General features: G+C 39.4%; 1 protein-coding gene across 5 annotated transcripts in view; it reads left to right on the top strand.

Moving 5' to 3' along the window:
- MIER1 (MIER1 transcriptional regulator) overlaps positions 1-12,377 on the top strand; it is a 59,001-nt gene that overhangs the window by 40,265 nt on the left and 6,359 nt on the right. For all 5 annotated transcript variants that reach the window (XM_065071947.1, XM_065071946.1, XM_065071944.1 and 2 more), the window contains 6 exons: positions 3,811-3,978; positions 6,355-6,487; positions 8,443-8,507; positions 8,831-8,903; positions 10,995-11,146; positions 11,722-11,803. In XM_065071947.1, coding sequence (XP_064928019.1) covers positions 3,811-3,978; positions 6,355-6,487; positions 8,443-8,507; positions 8,831-8,903; positions 10,995-11,146; positions 11,722-11,803 — 673 coding nt within the window. The remainder of the gene's footprint in view (positions 1-3,810; positions 3,979-6,354; positions 6,488-8,442; positions 8,508-8,830; positions 8,904-10,994; positions 11,147-11,721; positions 11,804-12,377) is intronic.

Here is a 12,377-nt window from a genome sequence, read left to right as displayed (position 1 = left end):
TAATCCTTTAGTGGAGCATATAGGATATCTTCATTTTTAAGGTAGAGGGAACAGAGATGAAGATGAAATGATTGGCTCAAAGCAAAGAGTTGTCAGCAGAGCTGGGATCAGAACTCACAGTTATTGTTAATAGTGGTAATCTTAAAACGTGTATCTTCTGAAATAATTGCATATAGGATTTGTTTGGCATTTTGAGGCTATGATCTCACTCATATATTGTCTTAAATTACTTCTCAGGCAGGAATAATATTATTAAATTACAAACTAGGTCCATTATAAATGCAAAGTGATTTAGATACTGTCTGTGGCCTCATTGGCCAAAAAGGCTTCCAGAACACATCATTAATGATTCTCAGATGCATGTTTGATGTACAAATCCTATTTAATGTAAGTGATTATGCCGGTATGACTTCAAATTAATTCAGTGCATTTAAGCTACATTTTGATAATTTCTTTTTGGTAATTTCAGGTCTGATATTAAATGGTAAACATAAAGATAAATAAATAGTTTGTGAATCTAAATATACTTCATCTAGATTAGATGAGAAACGGAGCTCCACGTGTATGTCATGTGGTTTTTAAGTTGAAAATATGTTTCCCCCCCTCCCCATATTTTAAAGAGTCAGCATCTGGTTGTATAATTCTACCACCACATTACAACACTTCATTTCTCACTGTATTTCAGCCATCAGTTTATTCCCTCATACCTTGGTTGCCGAGGCTGCAAGTTACAATTTCTCCATGTGTCAGCTCTTTTGTGATGGGGACGGTGAGCAATGGGGTAACGCAGACTCACATTGTGGTTGTGGATGATAGGCAAACTAAACCTCAAAACTATCCTGTCTTTTTCTCTCCCCCAACATTTGCACCTATTATTTCAGATTTTCCCCAGGCTGTGAATATGCCTGATTTACTAGTTCAGCTCCTTCGGGGTTGTGGTGATAGTCTGGTTTTACAGGAGCATTTTCAAACCTTAATGGTTTCACTCCAGACTGTCATAAAAATGACACTTTCCTCTGAGGGGAAGGATCTTTTCTCCTCACTGGTTGGAACCAGTGAATCTGTAGCGCATTATTCCTCGAGGTTGAGCAGCAGACTGTCCTTGATCGTACCCAGACGAGTAGTGGTGCAATTTTTGTATGTGAGCACGTCTGTACCCAATGGGACCCAAGTCCTGGCTGAGCAGTGTCCCTTCTTCAGCAGCCAGAGACAGAGCCCAGGCAGGTTGTGCCTGGAGAACCACCCAGAAGGAGGCTGGAGCTGGGTGGGGGAAGTCGGGCTCTGCTCCCAAGGAACAAGCACCAGGACCAGAGGAAGTGGCCTCAGGTTGCGCCAGGGGAGGTTGAGGTTGGATCTGGGGAACAATTTCTTCCCCAAAGGGCTGTCGGGCATTGGAACAGGCTGCCCAGGGCAGTGGTGGAGTCACCATCCCTGGAGGGGTTGAACAGACAGAGATGAGGTTCTCAGGGACATGGGGTAGTGCCAGGGGTGGGTTAATGGTTGGACTCGATGATCTTGGAGGTCTTTTCCAACCAACATGATTCTGATTTCCTGATCTCTGAGCGTCCTGAGCATCTATTGATGCTGCAGTTTTCCAAAACCCATGAAACTTGGCAGCATAATTTTGGTAGCAGGACACTGCATTCACATTTGTCTTGGAAATAACAAATGACCAGGCCCCAGCAAGCTGCAGAAACTCGATGTCCGGCTGCTCCTCCTGACGTGGAGGATTTGATGTGTGTGTGGTGCTTCCCTGCATTACTTAAAGATTTTTAAGCTTTTGACTGCCTTTTTCCATTTGTTGTTCCATAGGATCACTTGGTTTCTCCTTTTGGGGACGCTCTTTTCAGGGAGGGCTCTTAGATTTTCTTCAGGTTACGCACCAGCATCCTCTTGTCTTTAAAGGAGAAAACCACACACAGAAGTACACAGTTTTTCTTCCAGATACTCTTCCAGCCTCTAGCAGGGTGCAGTTCAGGCACATATAAAAAAGATCTTGTCTCTTTGTCTGTAATGCCTGCCAGTCTTCATTTTCCTCCTCCCGTGGTTTTGCCCGTTTTTATTTTTAACGTTTCTAAACCTGGCATCCACGAGGCACGTGGCAGTGTTGTGCGGTTCATTTAGTGTGAGAAATGCATTTGGTTTTTCAGCTCTATTCCTTGTTCATTTCAGTGGTTGTCCCTCAGCTCTTCAATTACAAGAGTGTAAAGTCATTTGTATTTACCAACCCTGTGCTGCTTACCATACGGCTTTCTGTCATATCACTCCCCCTCACCTCTACTCCAGACTCCATTTCTTGTTATTAAACATCTTCCCCGTAACAAATTTCTATGTCTTTGATAGGACTTGTTACTTTTTTAACCTTTCTTATTTTTGCAATCTCCTGAACCAATAGAGAAATCATGATTTGTATTTTATCTTGGAGACCCTTAGGGCTTTTCTTGAATTGTAATGGCCTATTTGAAGTTAAGAGGCTCTACCTGAGAAAAATGTTGTGAATACAATACCACTTCCTTAAAAACTTTAAAAATCTGATTATTAGCCAAGATGTAAATTGCATACTAAGAAGAAATATTTAGAGCAGGCAGACATCTCCAAATAGTAAACAAAGGATTTGTTCTTGTCTGAGAGAGATTTTTTAAGTGCTCTCTGAAAGTTTCAGCTCTGAAAAATCTCATTAGGGATGCCATGCCCTGCCCCTGAAGGCTGGAGACTGACTTATTAATAGTCATAAAGTAAGTTATTTGCAGACCTGGCAATTAATAATTTTTATTATTGGTAAGAGCTTGGGAGCCACTAAATTTGAGAACCAACTGTATCATTTAAATGTCTCTTCAGCGTGGACCAACATTCTAAATTTAAAAATTTTTTAATGTGCATATATTTTAGCAGATTTGCTTCCAACCATGGATGGTTTTGTAGACAATTAGCTAAAAATTAAAATGTATGTGAATGTGTAAACATTACTGCTGTCTTTACCTGGATATCAGGTGATCCTGAACATAAGGTGATCCCTCACTCCCATCCAACCCCTCAGTTTTTGTTTTTTCCAGAAAGGGGAGAGACACAGAGGTGCATTTTTGGTGTAATTTTTTATTAAAATGAGGGTTGTAGAACTGGGTGGAAACGTCCCCGTAGTGCAAGTCCCCAAACAAAGATTAAACTCTGTGTTCAAACCAGATAATGCAAGTTCTGGTCCTTATTCTGCTGAATCCTTGGAGACACTGCAAAAATCACTGCCTTGCCCTAGGACAAGTTTCACCCTGCACAAACTGTCTGTATCTGTGGGAAGCACTTGCTGCTGACACACATTTTATCTCTTTTTTTTCCACAAATATGTACAAAATACTATTTTTCAGGTAGTTTTTGGGCCGTAAAGGGAATACCAACAATAATTATTCCCCAAAGGAGCGTGTTCACTCTGTGTTCACTCTGTGTTCTGAGGGGTGTGATGGCAGTGCTTGTGTTTCTGTAAAATAGTAGTAGAGAAGTACCGAGGGAGGGATGGGGCGTGCTGCCCTTTTAATGAGCCTTATGACCCTTTTGAGAGAGTGTTGGTATGTGAGGTCCACTGTAAATGTATAAAGGACCAAGAAATAAAAAGTTCCCTCACATAAAAAACCACACATTTTTCTTAGGAGCCGAAACTTCAAGTTTTGACTGTCTGTTCATTTTGGAGTGGCCGTTCTAAGTATCTGTGGTCATCATCTCTCTGGTTTTCCTGTCATGTTTAAACACACAATTTAAGCTGTAGAGCAGATGTGGGATGTGAAATGTTAAAATCTCAAACTTTGTTTGGATGTTTGTCAGGAAAGCAATATGCCGATCCAGGAGCTACTGAGCCGTTATGGCTACGATGGTACCATTCCACTCCAAGAAGATGATGATGATGAAGATGATGAAGAGGAAGAGGAGGAGGGAGAAGATGATGATGATGTTGATAATGATGACAACAGTGGCTGTAGTGGTGAAAACAAAGTAAGTGTCTGCGCTAATTTGAAACTGATTTTCATGCAGCCGTTCTGTGCTGGACAACCACTCAAGATGCCAGGCCATGGCAGAAGTAATTCATTATATAGTTGATTTCAGATGCTTTGTGTGCTGAACTCTAATGTTTATTCTTAATTACTCATCTGTATTTCATCTGTCTCATTCCAAACTCTTGCTGAGGCAAATTACGGTGCATGTATAGCATCATGTAATAAGGAATTGTAATTGTTCTTCAGAAATAGTCTTGGCTTCAAAACCAGAGCTTTAAATGCTGGGAGGCACCTTTATAGATATGGCTGAATACTTGTTTCAAGATGAAAAACTCATCTACTGAAGCTGAACAGTGACGTGTGGAATTGAATTAAATGTCTCTCAGTATTGGAGATTGCTGCAAGTTTTCTAGCTTTGGCATTTTAAATTGTATTTGTTCAGCCTGGCTGCCCTGGTTGTGCTTAAATTCTTAACTGAATCCAGTGCTTCAAAATACCTTTCCAAAATGTGTAGTTTTGAAATTAGTGTCTTTAAAATCTTGTTCTGTGTGCTCTTAAAATAAATTTTCTGATTTTAGAAGAGTTTTTTCTCCTTGCACATGTCATACATATTTGTAATAATCCCGTCCTGCCCTGGGCACCACTGAAACTTCCCCATTCCTGGTGGCATTCAGAGCTGCATCGTGAATTCCATTAAAATGTGAAATCCTTTGTATTGTCAGTAACAAAAAGCTTATGCACTAATGGAAATTGCATTACCTAATCTGGCTTTAAAAAGGATGCATTTTTGTTCTTTGATATCTTACCCATTTTTGAATCTCTAGAATGCAAGGCAGAGATGAGGAATGATAGATCTGATTCAGAAAATGAAGTTCTTAAGATATACAAACTCCCGTGACAGATGCTGTAAAGGATGATTGCTATTTATATGGGTTGAATAGTTCAAAAAGAAGATGCGTAGTTATATACACCTCAAAAGGTTTGAGAAGCTGGAGAGGGGGAGCAGCTTACATAACATGAAGTATGCAAAATTGAGGCACAAAAGTGAATTATTTTGTTGTGTGTGGTGGTATCCTCTTGTGTCTTAATGACATCCTGACCCAGCTTCCATCTTCCATATTTGCTCAGCCTCCTCTGTAGCTGATTTAAGATACTGCTGATCTTTACTCTTCAGCGGGTAAATCTCTGTGTCTGTTGGGGGCTGTTGGCAGCCGGAGGAGCCGCCTCTGTCCCTGCCTGAGTCCCCAGCGCTGGGTGACGTCCTGCAGAATCACGCGCCTTCCTGCCCATCGCAGCAGCCCGTGGTTCAGCCTAATCGCAGACCTGGCACCGTGCTTGAGCTAAACTTATCTTTTCACCCATTTTACCCCAATTTTGGGGAGGTGGGGATCACTGAGAGCAGAGACATCCAGCTCACCCCATGTGCTTGTTTGCCTGGGGGTACGAGAGCTCTCAAATGCTTGTACGCTCTTAGCAGAGGCAGTAAAACACATCTGTGGGGGTGGAATGATTTTATAAATCATTCAGGCTTTTTCTCTGCAAGCGCTTCTCTTCCTACGGCTTATTTAGCTATACCGCACTTAGCTATTTTCTATTTTTAATCTGCTTTAAGCTGCACATGTGATATACTCTGCTGGGGAAGGTACATATTAACATGTGCTGTGCCTCATGCTTCTGTGTTAGACCCAGCGAGTCATGAAACACAGAAAAAATATTGGTAACATGCACTGAAATAGAAAACACTCATATTTTTTTTAACCTTTATCATTTTAATTTTCTTTCATTTTAATAATGCCCACAATTGTTCCGGTTTATTTTCTAATAAAAAAACTTGTTCTGATTTTTCATCTTCTAATGACTTGATGTGCATACTCGACTCTACTGATATGCTGTTGCTGTGGAGTTGAAGCACGTTATTCACAGTAATTGTAATGGAAGGTACAATTTCTATTTGATTGAGAAAAGTATAGCCAGTAAATAATACCTCCCCTTTTTACTGAGAATTCATGCAGAAGGGTTTTAAAGACTGAAATAAAATTTTAAGTTAAATGAAATTAAATGAAAACCACAAGGATTTGCTTGACTGATTTAAAAAAAAAAATGAGGTGTGATATTTAATTGTTGTTCGTATTTCTGATTTGTGTATTAGAGGTCGAATGTTAAATTGATCTGCTTAAAATCCTGGTCAATAAACAATGTGTTCACACATTTGTTGTGGCTCAGTCTGGACAGGCCACAATCAATACAGTCACTTCAAGTCAGATAAATGATATTTAGGTTTGATTTATTGACAATTTTGGTAAAAATATTGACACATAGTGTTTGTCACATACAAGAGAGAGCTGATTTCTTGCTTGTTTTTTTTGTATTTAAGGAGGAGACCATAAAAGATTCGTCAGGCCAAGAAGACGAGACACAGTCATCTAATGACGACCCAGCACCATCTGTTGCTTCTCAAGATCCACAGGAGATAATTCGCCCTCGTCGATGTAAATATTTTGATACAAGTATGTACGGTTTAGTACTGAGCACAGTAATCTCAATATGATTGACCTTTGGTTAAGAACAACTCTGTTTCTGAAATATGCATGTTGATACCTATAAACATTTGTCTGTTCTCTTTAAAACACGGCTCCTGGTCATCATTCTGCTCAAAATAATAGGCAAGAGAAAGTCCTGGATTTAGCTGAAGGCTAAATCTTTGCCATGGATAAGGAGCTCTGTATAAGGACAGTAGATAACCTTGATTCTTAAAAGAAGGGATTAAATTTGTGGAAGAAATTTGAATTTCTACAGTTTGGAAAATGAGTCTGTTGGGCAGTGTAAACCCTTCCATGACTCTGCTCCAAGTGTTGTAACAATCCAGTTCGTGATGCTGCAAACTGGTTTGTGTGGATGTGCCCTTCAGAGAAATTCTCTTGTAGTGGAGTCCAGGTGTGGTAAACGGCTGTTCAGGATGGTATTACCTTAGGGTCGGAGTTTCAGCTCCCAGATTGCACTAAGGTCATAGGTACAGAACGTGATTACCAGGCCAGGGCCTGGGGACACCAGGTTGTGTGCTCGTTCAAAGAAGGTGAGAGTCCAAATGAAGGAAAAAATAAAAACTGAAATAGAAACAGAACCCCTTATTTCTTCAAGATCATTAATATAGAAAACAAAAGCAATGAAATCTGAAAAAGGCCAATAGATTGTTAAGCCTGAAATAACAAAGGGGGAGATAACGATGGAGAAAATTCGCTTCAATAATTCCACATGTGATACTGTTGCCAGCATTGTGGACTGATTATTTTCTCTTTTGTTTTCTTTAAAAATTAGGTTTGCATCCATTTGAGACTGTTGAACTAGTGTTATGTAGCTGCACCTTTAGACAGCTCTCATTTCTGTGGCAATCTGATTTAATGGGTTCTGAACCTCAGTATTGATCTGTCCGCAGGGCCATTTGGACAACAGATATTTTACCTTTCTTTCATGGAAGTGACTGTCGCCAGTGTTTGAATTCCTCCTGTTCTATGTTTTAACAAACAAAAGGTTTCTTACAGTACCTTATACTTGATACTTATTAGCGTTGTAGAAAAGCCATTTTCTAACCTGTAGTTTATTTTAATCCAAAAATGCCAAGGAACCTCAGCACGTAGCTGTGCAGGGGATTGCAAATATCTTACAATGAACTCTGCTTTTTAAACATAGCATCAGTGTAATGCAAGCGTATTGTATTCAGTTTGGGGATTTTTACAATGTTCAGCTGTGTATAGAATGTAATTTCATGTACAAATAATTCTAGCACTGCTGTTATCACATGCTGTACATAAAGCAGATATTGCAGTTGCTTTCAGTACATTGTGAAAGGCAACCAGCCTGTATATAAAGAGCTCAACATTTTTGTCAGTCCTTATCCAAAATAATCTATTTTTAATGCTGCTATGCATCTCTGAGCAGCACATCCAAGCCTACTAAATCCCAGTAAGACTGAGAAAAGCGCATTTGCAGATTCCTCGCACCTTTTGCTGTAGTTTTACCTTAAATTCAGTGACAGCTGCTGCAAAAGAAAAAGAACAGTGGGAACCGAGCTGGGAGCTCCTGCAAATGGTGCTGGAACCCACATGTGGATGCTGAACATCTGCCTAAAAATACTTTCAGAAAGTAACTTTGTACTAAATTTGGATGTGCATCATCCCAACTGTTTTAAAGCTGGGTGAGGGAAAGTAAATATTAAATAAGTGTTATTAAAATTGATTTATTAATTTATGTCTTAAATTCTCAGAACCTGTCGCGTATCTTAATCCACTCTAAATGTGAGCATTGGGTGGGTGGGTCATTTTTAAAATTGTCAGCACTGAAATATTCAGTATTGGCCCTCAAACTGCTGTTGTGTGGTTCAATGGGATGGTCCCCCCGTCACCCTTGATGTGACCCCCCCCCATCACAGCTCATTTTGTGTAAATGTTCCAACAATTTCTTCTAGACAGTGAAATAGAAGAGGAATCTGAAGAGGATGAAGATTACATTCCCTCAGAAGACTGGAAAAAGGTAGATACTAAGGGCTGTTAAAAAAGCCTCCATTTCATGGATAATGAGTTGATCTGTTACCTAGTAACTCTGAGCTCTATCGATCACCCAAATCCTCTCCAGTTTTTCCCCATAAATCTGAGAGTTTTGTTACTAAGAAGTGTTAAAGACCTCCCCAAAGACTCAAAAATCCGTTACCACGTAGTGCCTGTTAACTATATTTTTAGATTTTGAACAATGAAAGTTTTAAGGGCTAAAAAAAGATGTGGTCGTTCTCTTATTTGCTAACAAAAACCATCCCAGCTGTGGTTGTTTAACTTCTTGTTTCTGTTATTTTGAAACAGGAAATCATGGTGGGCTCTATGTTTCAAGCTGAAATTCCAGCTGGAATATGCAAATACAAAGAGAATGAAAAAGGTGAGGCTTAGCACTATTACCCGTATCGCTGCGTTTGAGATTATTTTCTAATGGTGAGAAATAAAAGATTTGATTGATATCATCTGTCTTGCAAAATAAAAGGGCTCCTTCAAGTGGAAAAGTAACCATCATCTCAAACTGTAGTTCATCCTGTATTTCACCATCAGAGCTTGAGTCTTGGAAGGTGAAAACTATGGAAGGGGAAGATTGTGTTACTGGCCTATTGCCTGTTGAACCCTTGTGTTCTAGTTTGGTAATGCAGTTTATGTTAACCTCTTCACTTAATATACTAAGTTTAGGTAAAACAAAATAGATAATAAAGAAACTGTGTTGCTGGAATTGGATTAACATGTTAAGTTAGTTTTTAAACTAACCAGCACAAAACTCAGTGCCTTCCTAGAGTCGGAGTACGTACTCAAATAGTAGCAGTTGTGTTGCTCCAAGTTCCAGGCTGGGATGGCTATGCTGTGGCCTAATCTAGCCAGAAACAACCTAAAAAGGGCATCAGTCCTGCCGTTGACTTAGGCCAGGCTTACCCTGAAGCTGACACATTGTGCTGGAGAGATTGAAGAGAATGTGATGTAAAACAACATGAGGAGCTCCCATGAAAGATAGAAAACAGCAAATGAGAAAACATCTGCTTTTTAGCTGTGAAGAAGCTGCTCTTTGCACACTTTCCTGCTTCAGCATTGAAATAGAGCTTGAACTGTCTATTTGCCTGAGATGGAGTAAATTCTGCTTTACTGGTTACCTGCTGTTCCTGGTATTTATGCAGCACTAAGTGGCTTTTGGCCTCCAATAATAAAAAAGATACATGTGCTTTGTGCGTTGCAGTCACCTGTATAAAACATGTTTTCATAGTCTTGCGCACTGATCTTTGCAGGACAGAGAACCTGCCTCATGGGCAGAAGCTGTTGAGGGGAAAAGTTCAATTTTCGCTAATCATGCTGGGACTATTCCAGTTTTATGTACCAGTAGGGTTTTATATCTTCTGCCACTTCTTTCCTTTCTGCTGTGCTTGGATGTAATCTTTGACATGACTCCAACTGGAATATTAAATGTCTGAGACACTATGTATTCAGTACTTTCATGTACATATCCCGTCACGTTAGTTGTTCTCTAATGAAGGGGAAATTCTAGTTGTAAAATTCCCAAACTCTAAAAAGGCTGGTCCTTTCATGTCCAGTCCCGTAAGCAAAAGCACAAAAACGCTGGAACTCTTCAGAAAAACCACGCTGATTCTGGGAATGTGTCCTGACTTGCTGCTGTGAGGGGAGAGCGACCACGTAATCGGCACTAAACTAATTACAGCTCTCTGAGAAGTGTGCCTGGAGACCAAATTAGCTGCTACGAAACAACTTCAGGTTATGAAAAAGCTACAAAATTATAAGATATGTTTTCAGAGGATCAGCAATAGCTCTGAAAACCAAAAGGTGCTGAAGCCGCTTTGGGCCTGACAGACCCTGGTTGTTCACAAACAGTGCAGTGCACTTAGCTTGGGTCGTTGACGGCACCTCAGGGCTAATTAGCAGTTATCTCCTGAAAAGAATTGTTGCTTTTGCTGAATTTTACCTTATTTTGCTGTACTGGCATTTTAATCCTGTAGGTTCTTCCAAGTAAAAATGGGAGATAACTCAGAGGATGTATCACGTTCCTCCCATTAATTTCCATTTACTGTGGCTTCCCTGGTCTGAAACCTCATGTAAAAGCTCTGAAAAAATGGTAGAGATTTCGTAGTATTAAAATTCAGCTGTCTTTACCTGAATGATTTTGTTTCAGAATGTTTTTCTTGGAAGTAGCGGGAAGGTCTGAACAAAGTTCCCTTTCAGGAGCTTCAGGATTTCTGGCCTCTGGGTGACACCTGGTCGTGTTTTTAGCACCATTTTTGGCACTGTGCATTTGGGATTTATCTGACTGATCCTAATTGTCTTGCAAGAAAACAGATATCATTAGTTTCTCTTTCAAAATAATCTTCCGTGTCTACTGGCTGGGAAAAGGCAGGCTGGCTCTAGCTTTAGGAGGGAGAATAAACTTCCGTATTGCTGTTTTAGCTTAACTTTGTGTTGTTTTTTCCCCCTGTGGTTCATTCAGTGTATGAAAACGATGACCAGCTGCTGTGGAATCCTGACTTCTTACCTGAAGATCGAGTGATCGAGTTCCTCAATGAAGCATCAAGGCGTACGGGGGATGAGAAAGGCCTGGATGCGATTCCTGAGGGATCACATATTAAAGACAATGAGCAGGTATATAAGAATAATTAGGATTTGTAGTTTAATGTTGCAGAATTAATCATCCCTTTATTTTATTTTACTCCCAAGAACTAAAATTGCTTTTGAAACAGCTTTATTATTCCTTGTGGAAATAGAAATGTGATGGGTTTTTTCATTTCAACAAATATTAGGCTTAGCATTGCTTGATGTATCAGTGCATTACTTTATATATAATTAATTGTGTGTATATAAATGTGTGTGTGTATAAATGAGTTCTGTTCTTTCAGTTACAGATTTTTTAGAGCCATATGAATGTATAGTTATTTTTTTCTTCATAGAAAAAACCTCTTACCAGCTTTACAAAGACATGCAGTGGATGAAAATGTCAAAATACTTTACCTGGATATATACTTGGCTACGTAATTAGAAATTTTGAAGTTTAAACAGAGGAATCATGTATTTGTACTGTCTTAATTATATTGCATTCATTTGAAGAGTTCGGTTTTAATCTTTCCTTAATAGGTATTAGTGTTTTACTAAGTATGCTTCTGTGGCACAACATAAATTGAGTGGTATCCAGCATGTTAAATGTCTTCTTATCTTTCCAGGCATTGTATGAACTAGTGAAGTGCAATTTTGATACTGAAGAATCATTACGAAGGTTGAGATTTAATGTAAAAGCAGCCAGAGGTGAGCACACCCTGAAAGTTCAATTTATATTGTCGAACTCTGATTGGATTTGTTCCACAGGTTTTGCTGTCAGCAGACTGAGCTGACCGCGCGGGAGCCGTAGGTATCAGTGCCCGTTTAAATGAATCTGTTCTTGTTCTGAAAGAATGGAATTAGCAGCTGTAGGATCAAAAGGTTCACGCTCAAAGAGGGCGCGTAAATTAATGTCCCGTCAGTAGAGCTTGATACTTATATCTGTGACTTTAATAAGAAAAAAATTGAAATTACTTCTTAGCACCTTGGGCATTTTGTTCTTTGGCCTTAATAGAACTTTCCAGTCATCCAAATTAATGGAACAACCATGAAATATAAAATGAAATAATTCACAGTTCTAAATAAAGGAGAACAAACATCAAAACTTTTTCCTTAACAAAGTATAACTAAGACAACCCTGGTTTTAAAGATTCTTTTGGAGCCTTCAGCATTTCCTGCTTTGGTATTGATCTTTATACTTGAGGGAACAAGAAGAGAAGGCACAAGTTATTTTCCTTGCACATCGATCTGTTGCTTCTGCTTTCAAACCTGGGGCTTCTCC

This window comes from Columba livia, chromosome 8, assembly GCF_036013475.1.
Source record: "Columba livia isolate bColLiv1 breed racing homer chromosome 8, bColLiv1.pat.W.v2, whole genome shotgun sequence".
In the NCBI taxonomy this organism is placed as follows: domain Eukaryota; kingdom Metazoa; phylum Chordata; class Aves; order Columbiformes; family Columbidae; genus Columba; species Columba livia.
The sequence above is the reverse complement of the archived record's forward strand: the minus strand, read 5'-3'. Positions and strand labels throughout refer to the sequence as shown.